Source organism: Anolis carolinensis, chromosome 4 (genome assembly GCF_035594765.1).
Source record: "Anolis carolinensis isolate JA03-04 chromosome 4, rAnoCar3.1.pri, whole genome shotgun sequence".
NCBI classification, from domain to species: domain Eukaryota; kingdom Metazoa; phylum Chordata; class Lepidosauria; order Squamata; family Dactyloidae; genus Anolis; species Anolis carolinensis.
Genome location: NC_085844.1, coordinates 146812657 through 146836692, shown reverse-complemented (window position 1 = coordinate 146836692; position 24036 = coordinate 146812657). Strand labels below are relative to the sequence as shown.

Sequence of the window (24036 nt, the reverse complement as noted above, 5' to 3'; positions counted from 1 at the left end):
TTATGACTGGAATCACAGGGCTGTTGTGTGTTTTCTGGTCTGTATGGCCATGTTCCAGAAGTATTCTCCCCTAACATTTCGCCCACATCTATGGCAGGCATCCTCAGAGGTTGTGAGGTATATCAAGCTTGCTCATCATGCTTGCTAATTGCAACATTCGCACTTGCTTCAAACAGACAAGGGTTCTTTCTTCCACACTGGACATTCCAGAGATATATATACACACTCCACTTGCCTCAATTCCAACAGATGTGGAATCATAGAATCACAGAATCATAGAGTTGGAAGAGACCTCATGGGTCATCCAATCCAACCCTCTGCCAAGAAGCAGGAAATCGCATTCAGAGCACTCCCGACAGGGCTTTCACAATGTTTAACACATATTTTAAATTGGTTTTAATGTTTTATATATGTACAGTATTGGCTAAAATCCTATATCACAGTTTACGTTACAGACTAACTACAGAACAAGAGTGCTAAGAAACCCTGTTAGTGAATTGCAAAGATGTACTTTGGTGATGTGCCAATGTGCATTAGTAAGGCTCAATGCATATTGGCATTCCCTAACTTTTGTAGACTGTGGCACAGTTGCAAAGTGGTCTTTGCCATGTGCAGGTGGCCTTTGCCATGCACTGACCCTAATTATTTGGCATGTCCTGTGTTTTATAACCCTAGAACTAAGATGGCAGGTCTTGTAAAAGATACCACAATAGGCCTCTTATGTGAAGCTCACCTTCCCTCAAAGCTGACTCCAAAGAATGCTCCTTTTAATGATCCTCAGACAAAGCACAGGCAAACAAAAGGGAGAAGGGAACAGAGACTAGACTGAAGTTTCTCACAGTAATTTCAAATTGTAGGGAAAGTGAGAAGACTGTACACTAAAACCAGCTGTTGAAAAACAGAACCTTTTCACATTAATTGTTTATACATAGTGATTTGGGGTTCTTTAAATACTTTATTTTAATCCTGGTAGCACTTACAACGTAGTTTCCCCAATGTTTTTTTTAAACCCGCTCTCTGGTTTTGGAAGTAGGAGTAGAACCATTTTGTTACTAGAGACAGAACAGGAAATCTTTCCATACAATTCCATTTAGACTATAGTAACCAGCATCCAATTGGTAGATTCTCGAAACCTTAAGATTACCATATTTTCTATGCTCTGTCACTGGTAGAACAAGTGGTTTGTACATTCGAAGAAGAAGAAGAAGAAGAAGAAGAAGAAGAAGAAGAAGAAGAAGAAGAAGAAGAAGAAGGCGGGGCGGCGGCGCAGGCTGGTAAACAGCTGCTGCAATAAATCACTCTGACCATGAGGTCATGAGTTCGAGGCCAGCCCGTGGCGGGGTGAGCACCCGTCAATTAAAAATAAAAAAATATAGCCCCTGCTCGTTGCTGACCTAGCAACCCGAAAGATAGTTGCATCTATCAAGTAGGAAATAAGGTACCACTTATAAAAGTGGGGAGGCAAGTTTAACTAATTTACAACGCTGGAATGAGGAAGTGAGGAAGTGCCATCAGAGTGGATGATGATGCAGCTGCTCCCCCCTGTGGCCAGAATCGAACATCCCCTCAGGAGAAGGTTAAATTGCCTCTGCGTCTGTCTGTCTGTTGTCTCTGTCTCGGTTCAATGTGTTTATGGGCATTGAATGTTTGCCCTATATATACATATAGGGCAAACCCTTCGGGGTGAGAAGGGCGGAATATAAATACTGCAAATAAATAAATAAATAAATAAATAATTTATTTATACCCCACCTCATTTCCCAACAAGGGACTCGGAGTGACTTACAGTCATAAAAACATAATAGATAACATAAAACAAAATAAGTAACATTTCAAATTTAAAACAATCACAACATTAACACAATATAACTGACGCATCACTAAGCTACTATATAAAACAATTTGAACAACATTTAGGGTTTGAACCATTGCGCTAATAAAGATAAGCTGTAGAATCCATTTGGTAGTTATTAAGAATTTTTACATTTCGCCATTGTCAAAGGCCTGTTTAAAAAGCAAGTTTTCAATTCCTTCCTAAAGGACATGAATGTGGGTGCTTACCTAATCTCTCTGGGGAGGGCATTCCAAAGCCGGGGGACCACTACCGAGAAGGCCCTCTCCCTCGTCCCCACCAACCGCGCTTGTGATGGAGGTGGGCCGTGAGGAAGGCCTCCCCGACGGATTTTAAGGCCCAAACAGGTTTATAGGGGAAGATGCGATCGCATAATAGACTTGACCCGAACCGTGTAGGACTTTGTAGGTAACAACCTGCACTTTGAATTGGGTCCAGAAGAATATCCTACAAACCCACACTGTCATTTTCATGACATACAATGGTCCAGCTGTGGTCCACCGTCATGAGTCCCTAGGGAGTGACTGGCTTGTCATTACATTAACCAATCCTATGTTATATCTTGATTCATGCCCTGCAAATCTCATGGTTACTAAGAGTGTGTGTTTTAACGGAGAATTGAATTAATGACAAAATGTTCTGCTTTTCAACAGTGAATTGTTGTCTCACTTTTCCAATAATTTGAAAACACTGTGAGAAAGTTTTTCAGTCCAATATCTGTTCCCTTCTCCTTTTTGTTTTCCTGTGCTTTGTCTGAGGATCATTGAACAAGGTCCTCGTTTGAATTTTTGATATGAAAAGGGACACTGCAACTCAGATGACAGAAAGAACTTTGTCAAATTTTGAGGTCTACCGTGATAGCTCAATAAGTTATGGTTGTTCCAGATGGACAGATATTGCATAATTCTTATTCAGACAGTCCCTGAATTACAAACACCCAACTTACAAATGACTCATAGTTAAGAACGGGGATGAGACAACAGGAAGTGAGAGAAAGCTATCCCTTGGAAGGGAAATTCACTCTTGAAAGAGTTATCATTGGAAAAAGGTGTCTCCACTGAAGGCTTATCACCAATTCTTATTCCCACAACAAGCCAAATTTGTCAAAGTTGCATTTATCACAGGGACAGAAAATGAGGTGAAATCCACTGAACAGGGGCACAGACAACAAAACAAACACCATAGGGGTATTAATTCTTCCCTATGCTATCCAAAGCTTAAAGGTATATATTTTTAGCTGGATTTACACTGAAAAAATGATATCTGTTCTGATTTCCAAACAAATTCAACTTAAGAACATACCTACCGTAACTTGGAGACCACTTGTAGTTTGTTAATTTACTTATATATTATCCGAAGAACTCAGTTTACTAGATGATCTAAAAGTGTAACAAATATCGTAATTGCTGATAGTATTCTGGGTTGCTAGCTTTATATGTATATGTATATTTCTAATAGCACAATTATGTTTCTGTGTATTCAGAAGTAAATCCCATCTGAGTTCACTGTGACTTCATTGTGCAAAAGTGTGCATAAGGTTGCAGTCTTAAATTACAGTGTTCCCTCATTTATCACGGGGGTTAGTTCCAGGACTACAAAAAGCGAACTGCGAAGTAGCAAGGGAACACTGTATTTATTTATTTACTGCATTTCTATACTGCTCTCACTCACCCTGGGGGGGGGGGGGGCTCAGAATGGTGACATTTACTTTAAGAACAAAATACTTGGTTGTTAAGATTTCCTAAACCGGCTTCATTTTTTTATTGGTTTTTTAATAGGATTTACTACATCTGACAGAAGCTGAACTCAAGAGAATGGGAGTGAAGAATCAAATCCACCGGACACACATAATTTCCAACATTTCGCTTCTTCAAGAAGCAGAAAGAAAACAAGGTAAGAAGTCTATTATATGGTGTCCACAGACTTAGGACTTGTGATCTCAAATGGGATGAATAAAGCTATTTGAAAGAAAAGAGGAAAGCGAAATAAGCCTATAGCAGAAGAACAGGGATGGCAAGCCACCTCTGTGATGTGCAGGGTTCTCTTTATCATCAAATAGTATCTATTGCAATAAATCCCATATTGAGATTTATGTCCTGTTGCCACAATGGCTTCAGCATCACTGAACAAGGTATATTCTGCATTGTTTCTCTCCCAGAAGAGCTTTTCTTTAATTCTTATTTCCATTTCCCTTCTACACTGCCATATAAAATCCGGATTATCTGTTTTGAACTGGATTATATGGCAGTGTAGACCCAAATAATCCAGTTCAAAGCAGGTAATGTGGATTATTTTATTTAATAATCTGGATTATATGGCAGTGTAGAAGGGGCCTCTGGTTTGCTCTCACTTAGGACTATCACATGAGGACATTATCAAATGGGGCTCTAAAAGTGGGTCTGGCATTGCAAACTTGTTTTGGGTTTCAGCTGCAGCATGGCACTTTCCTCGCACCAATCAGTTCCCCCAAATGCTTGAAGAAAGTTGAAAGTGCTTTTAGTTTATAACAACTGCTGGGACCTGTCTCCACCCAATCCATGCATTGCCTATTCACACATGCCCTACCTTTTTCCCAGAGGAATTCTGCAGCCCCATAACTTCAAAATCTCATGAGATTTTTACAATTAAATACTTCTGTAAGTTCACAAGCATTCTCCCTTTAAATATCAATAAAAATATGTATTGGTCCCACTGGCTAATCCCATAAAATATTGATTTTTGTGCAGAAATGTGTGGTGGTCTTTTGAGTGCAAATGTAAACTCCTCAGCAACCTCTTAAAGTAGGAAAAGTACTCTAAAACTATGCAAATACTTTTGTATTATCTAAGAGTGGGGGCAAAGTCATTTAAATGATGCATGCTTCCATGTAGGAACTTATGAAACTTTGCATCCCTACTAGTTCATCCATCCCATGGTGGTCTGGTGTGTTGTATAACGGTTAAATTTATAGTATTTATAAACTTTCCTCTGTGCATGATGTGTACTGACAGATGCACATTGGTATTTTCTCTTTTTTCCTCCTATTTTGGAATGATGCATTGAGTCTTGGGTTTATTCGCTCTTTTTAATGTTGATGACAAGGCATAGGTTTTTTCCCCCCAGTTTGATTTCAGTCTTAAATTGTTATGCTATACTGAAAGTGCACAAATATAAATTGTATATATTTGGAGATTGCGGTTTGCTGTTGCCCTACATCTTTTTCGAAGACATTAAAAGGTATGATAGACTAAAGCTAGAATACTGTTGGTACAGAACTAATGCAACCACCAACCACGCTGATAGTTGCAGCTTTGCCAAGTTTGCATTGCATAGCAATGGAGAAGAAAGACAGACAAAGCCTGACAGCTCTGAGCAGTCTGCTTCCCCAGTGCCTTTTTCACAGCCCTTACCTTCCCACTGCCATTGCCAATACAGTACTGGTGCAGTTGTGTGTGCTCCAACAGGATTCTTGTTAGAGTAATCAGTGATTTCATTTTCCAGTAGTATCTGGTTTGTATACAAACTTTGGCACAGGTTTTCCTACTGGCAGTCTTTCCTTCTCTTTGCACTGTTCTATGACCCTGCATCTGCTTTACTGGAAGGGCCCAATACAAATGGGATAAAGACACTGCAACTCATTGTGCAAAAAATATATGAATCAAACAAATGTGAACACACTGTCATTCTCAGTAACTTCAACCTCACTTTAGGATCAACAAACTTGAGAACTTTTCTTAGGAATGTAGAGGAGAACTTTGAAAAAATAAAACATGCAATCCAAGTCCTTGGAGATAACTAAAGTATGAAAACTTGTGTGTGTTGGCCCGTAAACCCTAATCAAATGGGTTTCTGCATACTTTGTAGAATGTATGACATACTTTTTCATTTGGCTTTTATTTCTTGCATAGTTTTTTTCTTGGACATATTTATTGGTTTTGTCACTGTTGCTGCTAATGATTTTGTTTGTGTACAAACTGCTGTTTAAAATATATCATTCTGTTTGGTGTAATTTCCAATTTGTTCTTAACAATTGGTTACCGTAAGACCAAGTGAGTTGCTGTGAGTTTTCCGGGCTTTACGGCCACGTTCCAGAAGAATTGTCTCCTGCCATTTCGTCTACATCTATGGCAGGTATCCTCAGAGGTTGTGAGATATATTGGAAACTAGGCTAGTGAGGTTTATATATCTGTGGAAGGTCCAGGGTGGGAGAAAGAACTCTTGTCTGCTGGAGGAAAGTGTGAATGTTGTAATTAATCACTTTGATTAGCATTTAATGGCCTTGCAGATTCAAAGCCTGGCTGGAGGAGGGAGCAAGCTTGTTTTCTGCTGCCCTGGAGACTAGGATGCGGAACAATGGCTTCAAACTATAGGAAAGGAGATTCCACCTGAACATCAGGAAGAACTTCCTCACTGTGAGAGCTGTTCGGCAGTGGAACTCTCTCCCCCGGGCCGTGGTGGAGGCTCCTTCTTTGGAGGCTTTTAAACAGAGGCTGGATGGCCATCTGTGGGGGGTGCTTTGAATGAGATTTTCCTGCTTCTTGCAGGGAGTTGGACTGGATGGCCCGTGAGGTCTCTTCCAACTCTACGATTCTATGATTCTTGCCTGAGGGAATCCTTTGTTGGGAGGTATTAGCTGGCCCTGATTGATTCATGTCTGGAATTCCCCTATTTTTTGTAGAGTTTTGTACTTTATTTGCTGTCCTGGTTTTAGAGGGTTTTTTTTTAACACTGTTCATTTTCATGTTTTCCTTCTTTCTGTTGAAATTATCCACATGCTTATGGATTTCTATGGCTTCTCAATGTAGTCTGACATGGTAGTTGTTAGAGTTGTCCAGCATTTCTGTGTACTCAAATAATATGCTGTGTCCAGGTTGGTTCATCAAGTGCTCTGCTATGGCTGAAGAGAATGCTTCTGGAACATGGCCATACAGCCCAGGAAACTCACAGCAACTCAGTGATTTTGGCCATGAAAGCCTCCTATAACACATAAGACCAAGTGTTTTTGAAATTCCTTCCAACTGGCTATTGCCCATATAGCTCAGTACTATTGTGTGATTTTATAGAACAGTGGAAGGACTGAAGTATGGGTGACTTAGGAACCATGGTTGAGAGAGTGGACAGTAAGCAAGAAGGTAAACATGGGAGCAGCCATACTGCCCATAACAGAAGATGAATGTTTAGGCCCTTGAAAGCGATTCCCCCCAGTTGTTCTTTCAGCCAACAAATTCCTGCTTGCCTGGATGAGCCAACTAATGTAGCCTTGTTGGATTAAACATGTGGAGTTCATTTTTTCCATCTGTACACTATATTACAAAGATGTAGACCCAAACCACAGGGAGGTGGGCTCACTGTATGGTTTCCTTTGAGTGCTTTCAGGTGCTCTTCACCTGATGTGGATTATTGATTATGTGCATCTGTCAGTTAAATATACAGAACTGACATTCTGCCAACAGCTTCCCTAAATTGACTGAATGGGATGATCTCTAGAGTCAAGCCTACTACTAGATTTCTCCATACTAATTGTTCTGAGCAGCTTAAAAAATAAAGGAAGAAACATGAAAACCAACAGCTAATCCAAGAAATTATCTCAAGTGAAGTGCATCGTCATTAAAGTTTAGAAATAAAGTATGGAATCTCATCCACCCCTTGTTGTGGTTGTGAAAAAATGACAGGTTTTTTTTGCTGTTCTGGGTTTATTTCTCTTATTAATTAAACCCATAATTATAGTTTGTCATTCCTTAATGACTTAAGTCAAGAGATAAAGTTGTTAAAGTTTGGAAAAGATGTGTGATTTTGGCCAATTTACACCATTTGATCAAAACCAAGACAGCTTGATAGTTGTTCCCTGTGAATGAGGGAAGACTCACATTATGATCATCGGCCAAACTGCATTTGGACCAGCAAAATGATCTCCTTGGATGAAAGGGAGCCCAGGGATAAGCCACAAAGGTTTGCAGTCCCCTCTCCTGCTGATCATATTGGAACTTCTGTGATGAATGATTCCAGGTGCAGAGGAGAGACCTGTGGTTTATCAGCCCCACTGCAAGAGAAGCTTACCTAAGAAGTCCACAAAAACTTTCTTAATCAAGCAGAATTTAAAATATCAGACTACATGTAAGAGAGGCTTTCTGACTACCATAGAGATATTTTACAGCACTATAGTAGTGGTTGTATCCAATGTGCCGGGGGGGGGGGGGATCTTGCTTCTAAATACAGTAGATCTGTTTTGTCTGGTAAGCGTGACTACAGGCTGTTTTCACAGCAGGAACTAGTAGCTGTTATCTGTTCCCCAGCTTATAATGCTGTGTTTTTGTTTTGTGTCTGCCTTGGATAAAGTGCTGTGTCTAGGAGCAAGAGTGCATGATCAGTTACTCTGGGAACTCCACTTTTCAGTATTTGAATCATCTCTCATTGTTTTCTTGCAGCCTCTCGTTTGCCAAAACTTTGTTTTAATTGCTTGTGTAAAGTTCTGCTAGTAATGCAACAGCAGAGATTTAAAATGACTTTGATCTCCCTCTTCCCACGAACCCACAACCCTAGTGCCTTCAAGTTGCCTGTCAACTTAGACCTCATCTACACTGACCATTTAACGTAGTTCAAAGCTAGCCGCAATCTATGGTGACCAGATAATAAATTTCCACAAGTGAGGGTAAAGAAAAGTCATTAATGTACATCACTCACCACCTGGACCCCAAAGTGGTTCATGGATTTCCTTTATAATCATCAATACAGCAAAACCGCTTTTTTCAATACCAGGTTTTTTTTCCGTGTCAGGAGCGACTTGAGAAACTGCAAGTCGCTTCTGGTGTGAGAGAATTGGCTGTCTGCAAAGATGTCGCCCAGGTGATGCCTGGATGTTTTGATGTTTTTACCATCCTTGTGGGAGACTTCTCTCGTGTCCCTGCATGGAGAGCTGGAGTTGACAGAGGGAGCTCATCCACGCTCTCCCCAGATTTGAACCGGCAACCTTCAGGTCAGCAACCCAACCTTCAAGTCATCAGTCCTGCCAGCACAAGGGTTTAATCCACTGCACCACCAGGGGCTCCAGGTGAAATACCAGGTTGAAACCCCATTAAATGGTCAGTGTAGATGTGCCCTTAGTGTGGCCCCATTAATTTAATGAGATTTATTAATGTAAGAAATACTAAGAAGTAGTTTGGCCAGTTCCTTCCTCTGCAATAATAGAAACTAGAAGTTGTTAAATATCCCTGAATGATTATCAAGATGTTGGTGATGACACTTAATTCCCAATATTTCAGCAACAATAACAACTGTGTATAACAGTCATTCCTGTCTTGTTCCACCCTACCCAAAATTTATGCTTTGATCATTGCTAACTTGTAATAATGCAGAAACAGAGTGGATTTATTTACACGAGACATCCCACTGAATCATGAGGATTTAAGTAATTGGCTCTGTTCCATAAACCAACATTTTCCCTCTGATTCTATTTTGCACTTGACTTAGATAGGTGAGTATTGGGTATGCTTTCCAAATCAGGTTATGACTTGGCGTTCTTAAACTTTTTTCACTCATGACTCCTTTCCACATGAGACATTTTTAAGTGACCTTGAGTTTATAGGTATCTAAAATAGGTCTAAAAGTCAAACATTTAATAAATTAGTATTTGCAAGGCTTGCTAACAGGCTGATTTTCCTTTTTGTGGAGTACAGCTGAAACGTTTTTTGCAGAGTCTACTGTAAACACCATGTGTTGTTACTAACAGATTTGTGTAAATGCATGATGTTCAGAAACCTTGTACTATTGCCAATTTTTTCGTGATCCCCATCACTTTTTTATTGTATCAAAAGCAACTTGAGAACATACTGCAAGTCGCTTCTGGTGTGAGAGAATTGGCCGTCTACAGAGACGTTGTCCAGGGGACGCCTGGATTCGAACTGGCAACCTTCAGGTCAGCAACCCAACCTTCTGGTCAGCAGTTCAGCCAGCACAGGGTTTTAAAAACATCTTCATCACTGAGAATAGGGGACTCCATTTGGCATCAGGACCCACAGTTTAAGAAGCAGTGTCTATAAATTGGATAAACCCATCTTTCCAACCTGGAGCCCTGTAGGCGTATCATACTGCAATTCTCATGAGGACCTAACCACCATATGTTACAGCATACTAGTACAAGGATCAGAGTGTGTAGTCCTACATATGGCCAGGGCACCATTTTGATTTACTACAGTCAAATAATACTTATTTTCTGTTCTTCTGCTTCCATTTAAACTCTTCACAATCACAGCAAGCCTTTTCCTAGCCTGTGGTCTATTTGATTCTTTCTCTCTTTCTTTTGCAGGCTGCAGGCTCTGGCCAAGTCTTTGATAGCTTTGCCAGCAGAGAGAACATTCCACTTTAAACTCCTCCATCTCGTATTATTATCCTGCCAAAGATTATATCAGTACCTGTGTGGTCCTCTAGTGATCCTTGATAGCAGAACTGGAAACAGGTCCTGTCACCTTTAAAGAAGAGCTTTAGTCTCCTAAAATGTAAACAGATAGGTCTGGGATTTTAGGTGGCTTTTGAGCTAGTATCAAACAGGGCAAAGAAAAACCTCAAAATGACAAATTGCTATCTATGTTTCCAGCCCTATTTATCTGTACTATTGTTGTGACCATCACAAATGGAAAGAATAGCACAATTGGCATCTTTCTGATACATACAAAGGGACCACCATTACCTATTTCTGTATTCTTGTTGAAAGTAAGGGAAGCAGTTTCATGTATCAACAGAAGCATCTCCTTTTCCCATAGTTTCACAATAATGCTAAAGAAAACTCTGCAGGGATATGCCTCTTTTAAAAGTTCCCCTACCAAGCCTTCATTATCTGGACTGGTCATTTCTTGGCATCAGTGTAAATTCTGAGTTTTAAGAGATTTCTCTGCATTCATATTGAAGTTAGCTATAACAGCTGGTATCAAATAGTGTAAATATCTATCCCAAGCCTCACCTACGGTTTGGAACTGGATTATGTTGTCAGTGTGCTGTACACTCATATATTGCAGTTTAATTCAGTCCCAAACTGCATTATATGGCAATGTAGAAGGGGCCATAGAAAGTAATGAGGCAGGAAGATTTTTGGAGACTTTTGGTTGTATTGGAAATACATTTGAAAGAGGGTTGCTGCCAAAAAATGCTATCTTCATTTCAATGTCTTTCTCATCTCCCTTACCCCTACTACAAGCTTGAGAAGCCTCTTTCAGGTTGAGGGTGGAACTCAATTTCTTGAGTTACCAGAGGCTGTATTTCAGTGGTGGGTGGGATAGTTTACCTTTAGGAGTAGGATAGTTTACTTTTAAGTTCTTACTGCCAGTAAGTCTAAAACATAGACGTGTACTTTTCGTCTTAAGAACAGACAAGCATCTTGAGCTCTGAGGATCACCTGGGAAGGAATCCCACTGGAGCATTGCAGCACACCAAAATAGCTGGGAGTCACTCTGGACCATGCTCTGACTTACAAGAAGCACTGCTTGACTATCAAGCAAAAAGTAGATGTTAGAAATATCATGTGAAAGCTAACTGGCACAACCTGGGGATCACAACCAAACACAGTGAAGACATGCCCAGTGTGGAATACATCTCACCACGTTAAAACAGTGGATGTGGCTCTTAATGAGGCATGCCGCATTATCACATGATGTCTACGCCCTACACCATTGAAGAAATTATACTGTTTAGCCAGTATCGCACCACCTGATATCCACCAGGAATATCAGCCAGCAATGAAAGGACCAAAGCATTGTTGACATCTCCGGCTCATCCTCCGTTCAGATATAGCCAGCATGCCAATGACTTACATGAAGAAACAGCTTCCTATGATTTACAGAGATACTCACAGGAACACCTCAGCAAGCGAGAGTCCAAAAGTGGCAGGTAAAAACCCAGAACTTTAATCAGTGGTTGAGACTTGATGAGAAATTCCCCCCTTTGCACACAGAAGACTGGGTGATTTGGAAGGCAGTGAACAGGCTGCGCTCTGATACCATGGGATGCAGAGCCAATTTCAAGAAATGGGGTGCGCTGACGTTACTTCAATTGGGATGGTTTAATTTAATTATGAAGACTCAATCCCGACACTGCCACCAATTGTGATGGTGCTAAAGCTAATTGGGAAGACTCAAGCCAATTGTAATGGTGTCAAAGCAAATTGTAAATGCTGTTTCCACTGCTGAGGGGATTTTTGAATCTTTTAATCCCTCTAGATTATATATATATCACCTTTATATGAGGAGAAGGATTACAGGGGGTGATCTTTATTTCAAGATCCCAGCCTCTGTCTCTGTAGTTAGGGATTACTGTGTTGTTGTTCCCTTTCTGAGGTAACTGTGACTATTACTCTTTCCCAATTAGGTGATTTATTAAGGTAACTGCCACCAACGTGAGGCTTTTGAATTATCACTGATGAAATTTGGCTTCACAGACGCAGATGAGATGTAATGAGTCAGTTGTTAGCAAAGAACAACAAGTTTATTGCGTACAAAGCTTATGGTTGCAGGTTGATTGTTTTACTTATGGAACTTTAGATAAACAAGTAGTTTAATAACTCATATAACCACCACACCAGTAGTCTCTGGTGTAATTCCACTCTCACTCTCCTACTGATGATATAAATTGTAGTGAACTCTAACCTCAGCTGAGCTCCTTAGTGAACAATGTCCCAACTACAATAAAAGCCTTTAATTTGATCTACTACCGTTCAAATTCCTGATCACTAGTCCTTCCCAACTAGAGATCTTGACTAGGCTCCCTTTAGTCTGCCTTGACTAAAGAATTTGGCCAGGCCTGACTCCTCAGCCCTTCTTGACTGAAAAGCCTCCTGCCACGCACTCCCTGGCTTCTTTTTTTTAACTCCCACTTTTTTCCTTTTCTTGGCTCCGCCCACTTCTCCCTCTGGTGGTAACAGCACTACTGTGGATTGAAACAAGATGGCTTCTGTTTCAGCTGCTGTGTCAACTAAACACAAATACATACTCTAACAGTTAAAATTAAACATAATAGCTATGTCTTCTCCACATGGGGCTACAAAATGGAATCCACAATATGCGAGTGTGGAGAAGAGCAAACCACAGACCACTCTCTACAATGCAGTCTGAGTGCCACCACACACACAGTGGAGAACCTTCTTACAATAACACCTGAGGCACTCGAAGTGGCCAGCTTCTTCCGGTCAAAAGAAATTTAGCATAATGCCAAGTTTTAATTTTTTGTGTGATTTTTATACATTATAGCTGTATTCTCAATTTGCTTTTGACATGATTAAGAAATAAACTGCCAGTAGGGTAACCCTGAGAGCCAGTATGGTGTATTTATTTGCTCTTTGAACTACAACTCTGGAAACTAGAGTTTGGTTCCCTGTTCAGACATGAACATGATCTGTTGTTGTGTTCTTAGAGCTCTGAAAACTATAAAACATTTTCTAATTGCAACTTCATCTGGAAAAAAGAACAAATTAATAGGAAGCAATGCTACGTGATTCAAAGGGTGGCAAGGATGATGCATGAAAGCATGATCTGAGTAACTGTCAGGGCTATGGTGCATTTGGTTATTTGACAGGGATAAATGAGTATTAATTTTCTTTTCCTTACTCATGTTAATATAATTTCCTTAGATATCACATGATGCTTCTGAGTATATTTATCATTCTGGTGTTACATATTATTTATTCAATGCAACCTTGAGACCAGTATATTTTTAGACTTTCTTTGTATATCACATGTTTTGAGTTGCAACATTTTGTCACCAGATGATGATCACAAGGGTGGAAAAAGTGCTTTCGAGCTAGATGTGTGCCCTAATATAGCTAACATAGTACTGTCTAGTCAGAAGTGCATTCATTCACTGATATTCTTGTCAAATGAGAGATTGAATCTAAGGCCCCTTTTACACGGCCATATAAAATCCAGATTATCTGCTTTGAACTGGATGAAATGGTTGCGTAGACTCATATAATCCAGGTCAATGCAGATAATGTGGATTATCTGCTTTGATAATCTGTATACATGACAGTATAGAAGGGGCCTTAAACATATGTTCTTTAACGAAACTACAATCTCTTTCTGTGGATTATTGACTTTCCCTGGGCATTCATTCCCACTCTTTTTGACCGTTTATCAAACCAATCTCTAGAGTTGCAACACTTTTTCCCCATTGTGCACTTGCTCCCACTTAAGAGGTCTATATTAAGCCTATGTTAAATCATGCCAAAGTTGCCTGTTGCATTTTGTTTCACATAGGCTTGAGCAATTTTTTCGTTATTTCGTTAAATTCGTTAAAAATTCGTTTCGTAAGCACTTTTGAATTAATATTGAACCATCTGCTCACTGCCCTTACAAATATTACGAATTTGAATAATAAAAGTACCTTTTTTCGTTTGTTTCTGATGTCTTCGGATGAAGCTGTAGCCCCTCTGAGAGGAGAAGCCATGTTGGCATGCCTCTCAGCCAATCAGAGCGGAAGAGGGAGGGAGGGAGAGGCATGGGCATCGATCTGCTAGCATTTTAAAAAAAATGTTGCTTCAAAAATCCCCAAAAATCAGTGGATGGGTCAAACATTATGAAACTTGATAGGCAAAGAGTACTTAATTTTTGCTTCCATTCTGGCAAATTTCATCATAATAGCTTTCAAAATGCAGGAGAACGAAGCCTCTGAATATTGACCATTCTTTTAAGTGGAAATGAAGCAATTCACCATAACGAGAGAAAAAACTCCATTTCCCAGAAGCCTTAGCAAGCCAATCAAAGTGGAAGGAAGAAGGACAGGGAGGCGTGGCTATCGATCTGCTAACATTTTAAAATAATGTTGCTTCAGAAATCCCCAAAAATCAGTGGATGGGTCAAACATTATGAAACTTGATAGGCTAAGAGTACTTAATTTTTGCTTCCATTCTGGCAAATTTCATCATAATAGCTTTCATAATGCAGGAGAACGAAGCCTCTGAATATTGACCATTCTTTTAAGTGGAAATGAAGCAATTCGCCATAACGAGAGAAAAAACTCCATTTCCCAGAAGCCTTAGCAAGCCAATCAAAGTGGAAGGAAGAAGGACAGGGAGGCGTGGCTATCGATCTGCTAACATTTTAAAATAATGTTGCTTCAGAAATCCCCAAAAATCAGTGGATGGGTCAAACATTATGAAACTTGATAGGCTGAGTACTTAATTTTTGCTTCCATTCTGGCAAATTTCATCATAATAGCTTTCAAAATGCAGGAGAACGAAGCCTCTGAATATTGACCATTTATAAAAGCATTGGGCTGAAGCAAACGTTTCTCCAATAGTACTATGCCCACTTGCAAACTACAATTCCCAGGTGTTCCAGGCCCTCTCTCCTCTTAACATTCCCCACCCCCTTTTGTCCTCACTTAGAATCATAGCGTCATTGAACAGTAGAGTTGGAAGAGACCTCGTGGGCCATCCAGCCCAACCCCTTCTGCCAGGCAGGAAGACACCATCCAATCCCTCCCAACAGATGGCCATCCAGCCTCTGCTTAAAAGCCTCCAAAGAAGAAACCTCCACCACAGCTCGGGGAGAGAGTTCCACAGCTGAACAGCTCACAGTGAGGAAGTTCTTCCTAATGTTCAGGTGAAATCTCCTTTCCTGTAGTTTAAAGCCATTGTTCAGTGTCCTAGTCTGCAGGGCAGCAGAAAACAAGCTTGCTCCCTCCTCTCTATGACTTCCCCTCACATATTATACATCATGTCTCCTCTCAGCCTTCTTTTCTGCAGGCTAAACATGCCCAGTTCTTCAAGCCACTCCTCATAGGGCTTGTTCTCCAGACCCTAGATCATTTTAGTTGCCCTCCTCTGACCATCTTGATCAAACTTTCATACAGTATGTGAATTCTTGGAAGGTATGAGAAGTTTAGAGAGAAGGAGGGAGGATGAGGTTTGAATTTTGGACTCCAATTGTGGCTTGATTCCCCACTCTGCCACCCATTTGGGCAAATCACACACTCTCAGCCCAGAAAAGCCAATGAAACAGGAAATAGCACTTTCAAACCAGGAACTAATTTCCTTATTCAGAGGCTGATGGCCATCTGTCAGGAAGGATTTGATGGCGTACTATGATTTCTGTTCCTGGGTGATAAATGTCATTTCCTAATTGGTTCTGTCATAGAAACATGGCAAAATCTATGACACTGCCTGAACTTTGTGCAAGCGACATGGATGGAACATATTATGGTTTGGTCCACCAATTTAACAAAGTTTCAGCCACAAAAACAAGGTTTCTGAAGTAGAACAATGACTTTCACAGTAAAGACAACCCAATGAAACAGGAAATAAGACTTTCAAACCAGGAACAGATTTCTGCAATTATTAAAAAATGGTTTATTATAAAAGCTATGAAAATTCGCCAAAAATCAGAGGATAAGGGAAACGTTCCAAATTTTTGTGAGCTATCAGTGTTAAATGTGTTCTACCACTGTACCAAGTTTGAAGAAGATCACTCAAAAAATGAGGGCGGGAGAGTCCTGTAAAATCTCCCCTCGTGCTGTTTTTTTTTGGCCACTGCGCATGCGCGTCTGCCATTAACGAATTAATTTAGAAAATAACGAATTTTCGTTAATTTCGAATTTTTTGGGGGGCAAAATTCAGAAATGACATCAGAAACAAAACGCTGGCGCCCCCTACTTTTGAAACGAGTTTAGAATCAATTTTTTCATGGATCGCTCAAGCCTAGTTTCACACATACATCTAAATTCCTGACTATAAAGTACATTAGTGTGGGTAGTCTTACATATATTGCTGAGTTTCCCATAAAATTCACATGAGCTCCATCATTTGTAGGTTGCAATCAACACCTACAAGTCACAATGATAATAACAACAACAACAACAACAACAACAACAGCAACTTTACTGGAGCCCTGGTGACGAAGTGTGTTAAAGCACTGAGCTGCTGAACTTGCAGACTGAAAGGTCCCAAGTTCAAATCCCGGGAGCGGAGTGAGCGCCCACTTTTAGCTCCAGCTTCTGCCAACCTAGCAGTTCGAAAACATGCCAATGTGAGTAGATCAATAGGTACCGCTCCGGCTGGAAGGTAACGGCGCTCCATGCAGTCACGACCTTGGAGGTGTCTACGGACAACGCCGGCTCTTCGTCTTAGAAATGGAGATGAGCACCAACCCCCAGAGTCAGACATGACTGGACTTAACGTCAGGGGAAACCTTTACCTTTAATAATAACTATTTTTATATCTCGCCTCCATCTTCCCAAAGGGACTCAGGGAGGCTTACATGGGACTGAGCCCAACATCAACATAGGTTAAAACACAATCCATAAATTAAAACAATATGTCAAAATAAATATAAAATAACATAAAACACATCAAATGCTTTAAGAACCTAGACATAAAATACATGTGCAGAGAACTCTGGATAGGGCTCATAAATAGTATAAAGGCGATCATGAAAGGGCGAAGGGACGGTCTTATTAAAGCACTGACGAGTATAAAAATGAGGAGTAGTGATAAAATGCAATGAGACATTGCAAACAAACTGGGTATCTAGCGGGATTGTTCACTCAAAAGCGCGGAACATCCACGTTTTTAGGTCCTTACGGAACGTGGACAGCGAAGATGCCAGTCTGATCTCCCTGGTGAGAGAGGTCCAGAGCCGAGGGGCCACCACTGAGAAGGTCCTCTCCCTCGTCCCCACCAACCAAGGAGGTGGGAGAAAGAGAACGGCCTCCCCGGAGGATCTAATGAAATATATTATCCTGTGATGAGAAGCAGGGTTTCTTTGGACACCAGAGAAACGGAGAGGACCATTGCCCTCGTCTTCTGGAGGCTGGGGTAGATATATCTTTTATCTGATTTTGCAGACCACTTCTTACATTTTTGTGCTTGTTGTGAGATTGCGATTTATACTTGTATGGATACCAAATACTTGAGAGATTATGAGTACCCTAGTTTTAAATAAGGCTGGTCATGATGATCACTGGCTTCCCACACCTTTTGACCCCTTGCTTGCTGATGACTTGCTCTTTCGAGGCTTGCAAATTATAGACAGATTCCATTAATTTGATCTACTCTTTGGTCAATTCTTCTTGCCTATGAGGCTGAGGGCCCTTCCACACAGCCATATAACCTCCACACAGGAGTACAGCCAGTTTTTTTTTTAAAGACTGTCAATTTATTTCATTAATTTTATTATTCAAGCACCGCAGTACTTGAAAACAGACAGGATTCTGAAATCATAGTCCATGATGTTTTCGTGGATGGCCATGATGTGTGACCAGGGCCAGTTCTAACATTAGACACTGAGAGGGTTGCTTAGGCAGCAAATACTGGAAGAAAGAAAAAGATGCCTAGCATGGACAGGTAACTTTAGGTTTAGTGGTATAGGCTTCCTTATTATCGATATTGGAAGAAACTTTCCATTTGTAGTCCAGGTGAGTCCTATATGGAATGAAAGGGACACCAACTTGTTCTTCAGACAGCAAATGCCTTGTGTGGCTCTTTGTATAATTTTGGCACTTAGGATATTGTAGTTGCCTGTGAGAATGGTGAAACATTTACATTGGCTATGGGTTTCTATATGGTGCTGAGATTTGTGTGTGTAATTTTGTTTCTTAAATGGTATGCATGATTTTATCTTCTGTTATTTCCCATTGCTGCACTCCTACATGCTCTGGTCTCACTGTTAAGTTTATCTCTCAGGAGGAGTTGGATGGGAAGCTTTTGAAACTCAGTGGTGCTTTTTCATGGTTTTGTGTGACCCCCATAGTGTGGTGCTTAGAGGGCTTTCATTGGTGTTTTTGAGCATCCAGCAATGAATGTCCTGGCATGTCGTTGTTGCCCAGGAGATTGGTTAACAGCGCCAACAGCTCAGCTGATCCTCAGTCCGAGGAGTTGAGAGCTCAGCTGCTCATTGCACTGAATGCTCTTCTGGGAAAACCCACTTCAGGAGTCTGAGCCATTTTGTAGAGCCGTGAGCAAATGGGATATGGCTTGGAAGCTTTCCTGAGGGATTAAATGCACTCAGGACTGCCTTGTAATTGAATAGGGGCTGTCAGATTGCCACACATTTATTAAGCAACAAAATCTGTGGCAGGATAATAAGGACAACAATGTTCATGTAGGTGAATGCTCTTGGTTATATTTCTGTATTCGCTAGAGCAGTGGTTTTCAACCTTTTTGACTACAACTTAATGATGTGTAGTGTTGTGGGAGGAGCACGAGGGGATGGATAGTAAGTCAATGTAAAGAAAAGAGATATCTAAACAATTGCGCATTGTGTTGTCAAGGGCTTTGATGACCAAAATTACTAAGTTGCTGTGAGTTTTCTGCGCTGTATGGCAGAAGCATTCTCTCCTGATGTTTCTCCCACATCTATGGCAGGCATCCTCAGAGACCTCACAACCTCTGAGGATGCCTCCCATAGATGTGGGTGAAACGTCAGAGAGAATGCTTCTGGAACATGGCCATACAGCCCGGAAAACTCACAGCAACCCAATTGTGTAATGTCCATTCAATTGAATTGTATTTTAAAAATTTCAAAGTTTACTATAATATCTCATTTTTTTCTCAGCTACCACCAATACACATGACATTGTCAAAACTTGGCCATGTGTACAAATTCTCTCAAAGTTCAATAAATCAAACCATTTGCATTGCAACAGAACTAGGGTGCACTGTAGTGCAACAGTAGGCCTAAATTAAGACATAACATAAAATAACATATGCACGTTTAATGAGACACCAAATTCAACTTGGCAAATTTCCATTCAGAATGTAATTTCTAGTTTTCTTATTTGGATTATACTTTTTATTTCTTATTTTTAAATTTCATTCAATTTTTATTTTATTTTATTTTATTGGAGCAGCCGCAGAGCCCCTGGGAAGCCTAATTGGCGTTTATGCATGTAATGATAATGATAATAATAATAATAATAATAATAATAATAATAATAATAAATGATTTTATTACCTGCCTCTCCCTGTGGCTTGAGGCAGAATATGACATCATTAAAACACAAGATAAAACACTATTAAAAGACATGCAACAAGAAACACAGAGTTAAAATACAAGTTTAAGTCCACTCAGAAAATGCAGATTAATAATGAGAAAACGCATCTTTTTTTTTTCCTCCATTTTACATGAGCCACATACCTCGAAGGAGGCACAGTTACCTCTTAGGAAACCCTATGAAATTAATGGGATTGCTGTAGCCAACAAGTGACTTGAAGACATATACTCACAGGCACAAAACAATTGAGGTGAATTGAATCTACTGACCAGGAGATGACCTGCTTTATTGCCCCGAAGTAGATGGCTGTATTTATAACCATCTTACAGCAAGAGTCAACTGCCAGGGTCTTGTTGCTGCAAAATTATTGCTTTTGCCTCTCTTGCTGTTCAATCTTCTGTGACAAGTTGGATGATGAGGCAGAGGCCGGTTAAAGTGAAAACAATCTAGTGTTCAGTGACCCCAATTGTCTCTAAGAAAAAGTGGCCAAAGAATGCTGGAATCAGCAAAAAAATGGAAGTACCGTATATGGCACCAGCTATGATACTGCTAACGTACTTGGCTAGGAAGGCAAAACATAGCTAAATAACATAAATGGCTTTTGTAGAAATTCGAGCAGTATGGTTGCTTCATTTAATTTCTTCAGCATTAGTCTCTGCTCACCTAACTTTTCAGAGGGGGCTTTTACTCATTTTTGCTTTCAAAAATATATTTAGTCATTCACTGTCTTGTTCACAGAATTGTACAGAGGTCCAGACATTGTTGTCCACAATTTGTAGTCTTCTTCTCTTTTCCTAATGTGACTTCCATGTGTTTTTCTTTCTAGAAAAAAAATTAAAGAAGAAAAGATGGACTAGCTGTGTAATACCTTTTGACTCCTTTTCCACGGATTTATTTACCCTATTTAAATCGCGCCTTTCTCAACCCCAGAGGGAACTCAAGGCAGCCTTATAACAGGCAGCAATTTGATGCCGTGCACACATTAAAACATATAATTAAAATATTAATTATTGAAAACATCAATTAAAATAATGCAATCAAGAACATAATCCAGGGATGTTCCATTTGTCAATCACATTGTTTCATAGTTACATATTGCACCGCACCAGTTACTTGTTAAAAATTTGGTCTCAAAACCATGTCTTAAGTTTTTTTTCCTGAAGGTCAGGAGAGAGGAGGCAGATTTGATCTCACTATAGAGGAAGTTCCATAGTAGAGGGGCCACCACTGAGAAGGCCCTGTCTCTCATCCCCACCATCCTGCAAAGGGGGTGGGACTGAGAGCACGATCTCCCCTGCAGGTCTTATCTCCGAGGTGGTTCATAGAGGAGACAGGTAAGCTGGACCAGAACCATTTAGGGCTTTATAGGCTAAAGCCAGCACTTTGAATTGTGCTGGCTAGCTGACTGGCAGCCAGTGGAGCTGGCATAACGGGGATTGTGTGTTCCCTGTACCCCCGTAACATTGAGAAATCTGGCTGCTGTCCATTGGACCATTTGAAGCTTCTGAACAGTCTTCAAAGGCAACCCCACATAGAGCACATTGCAGTAATCTATTTGTGATGTGCCGTGGCCACTTCATCACATTCAATGAATTCTACTGAGCCTCTACTTCAGAAACAGCAACTTTTTTTTGTAACAGAAGCCCTCGGTCAGTAAGCATCTTTTGTGATAGAGCTATTACCCATGTCAGGTTTTCTAACTTTTTCCAGGTTTTCACTATTTCAAGTCTTGCAGCACTTAACAGGAAGAGTATAAGATTTTTACTTACCAGATCCTTATTCTCACTTTTGAATACAGAAATTGTAAGCAGAACTCCCCTGAAGTGTCTTGCTTCCCCCACTATTTGTCTTATCTATGATAGCACTTCATTGCAGAATCTCTGTACTTTTGGCATGTTAACCACAATTCTTTCACACCTTCTCCAACATAATTTAGAGATGCTGTTATTAATTCTATGTAGCTTGAGTAGATAATAGTACCATCTATGCAGAATTTTCAGAGTATTTTCTCTTAGTTGTGCTGAGATTGATTTATAAGCTTGTTTTTTTTTTTTTAAGATCCTGGTTTATAATTAACTTGATAGCCAGATGTGGAAACTGCAGTGTTAGAGGTTGTAGAAATAAATAAATAGCTTTAGCACAGTTTCTGAAACAAAATATACCCTGCCATATAATGAAGTGTCACTCAGGCTTGTGTAATAAGTAACATAATAAGTATCTTTATCTCGGTTCAAAAGATCAAACAGGGCAACAATATATACAGAAGTCTATCTGAATTCACACAGAGAACAGAGGAAATAAACAGACCCTTTAAACAGTCTTTAAATATGCCTCATTTTCCTTATAAATAATCAGGCTATGGAGAGTTGGCAGCCATTTCCTTCCTGACTATTTCCAGTTAGCACTCTCTTCACTCTCCGAGGTGAAAGTGGCAGATAAAACCATTTGTCTCAGCAGCAGGCTAGAGACAGTAGCCAATCGGAATTCTGGCTCCTGGCTGGCTCAGCCAATCAGCTGCTGACACATGCCTTTCCAGTCAACCCATTATATCACGGTGTCTTTTTACAAACCTTCACATGCAGTTATTTATGGAACACTACCTTGGTTAATCTTGGCTTGCCAGAATGTTAGAGACCTGATCTATGTTTGTGCTTGATAGAATTAACATGGTAATTGAGAATGTTTTAGTGAAATCATTGTAGGAATCTGGAGTAGTACATAAATCCCATAATTCCTCAAGCCAGTTGAGTTGCAGTTAAAGGCTGGGTGGAAGGCATTTGGCTCTCCAAAGGAAAAGCACATGGCACTCTACTTCTACGCCCTGCAATGGTGTATAACACCCAAGAGCAATCAAGTTATCCAGAGGCGGGCAAACAATATGGTAAAAGGCCAAGCCCTACTAGGAGTGGCTTAGGGAGCTTGGTATGTTTGGACTGAAGAAGAGAAGGTTAAGAGAGGACATGATAGCCAACCCACAACCACGTTTTTCCTCAATTCAAAAGTTAGTGACCAGAGGCCGCTGCCTAATGGTAGGGCTAGTTCTGCTATAATTGATGTATCGTAAAAATGTAAGTGGGGAAAGAGTTGCTCTATTAGCTTTCTGTGGGAAAAGTAAAAAAAAATGGAAAGGAAGAGACTTTTGAATGGAAGAAAAATATGATTCTGAGTTGGAGAGTTGATTAAAGCAGTCAAAATTACTTTACTAACAAAACTTTGAAAACGGCATTGCTCAGCAAGATGTCATTGCTTTTAGAAAGATACTTTGCTGGATAATGGAAGGCATTATTATCAATATAAAAGCAATAAATCCCTTGGGTATTGAACCAAGACAAAAGAAAGTGATAGAACAATGTGAAGAATAAACTGCAGGATTACAGAAGATAACACAGCTGCACGAGAATATCAACATTCATAGAACGAGAGACAGCTACTAGCATACAAGAATTTAAAGAAAGTGGGAGTGAAAGGACACAATTTTAATGAAGAAGGAGTAAATCTGGAAATACGAGTCCTTTCAGTTGGCAAAGTGCATATAAATGGCCAAAAATAGAAAAAAGTGGGCAGTCATAAATCTATTCTTAAAGCAACACTATAAACAAAACAGAAATACTGCATTGGTCAGCTGGTTCTTATAATTATACTAGGTCAAAGGCATTCGTTCCCGGTCAAAGGATTAAGAGACTGTCCTGCATGTAAGTTACTATGTAATCTACAGTTCAGTACTGTATGGTTCAATAGAGTATATTTTCTCTTAGGCTTCATTTCCACAAACTTCCTCTCCCTTTAATAAAAGTTGAGACCACACTACTTGCCTGGAACTTGGGGAAGGACTACAGGTCCCAGAATCCTCAGCCAGCATGAGGGTTGTAGCTGGTGATTAGGAGATGTATTTCCAAAAATATAAAGACATAGAACTACCTTTTCACTTTGTGGCAGAAAATATCCTCAGCAAGTTGAGTATAATAGGCAAGGACATTAAAGACAGAAGCCGTTTTGAAGACCATACTTCAGAAAGGGTTTGAAAGGTCTGAAGTTCAGGACTAGATCCATGGAAGACTGACTCCCAGTTGATGGGTTTATTTCGTTTTTTTATTAGGACCTCAGTGACTCGGGTGTGGTGTGTGTAGCTTCTACTTTTGTAGTGTTGAGCATATATTCAGGCCAATAATTTATTTTCAATAACAGTACTGACACCCATTGAAACATGCCTGGTTATTTTCACGTTTTGATTTGTG

General features: G+C 40.1%; 1 protein-coding gene across 1 annotated transcript in view; it reads left to right on the top strand.

Annotated features, from left to right (window-relative positions):
- The window catches only part of bcar3 (BCAR3 adaptor protein, NSP family member), a 189972-nt gene that overhangs the window by 44645 nt on the left and 121291 nt on the right, over nucleotides 1-24036 (top strand). The window contains exon 4 of the mRNA XM_008109173.3: nucleotides 3631-3745. Coding sequence (XP_008107380.2) covers nucleotides 3631-3745 — 115 coding nt within the window. The remainder of the gene's footprint in view (nucleotides 1-3630; nucleotides 3746-24036) is intronic.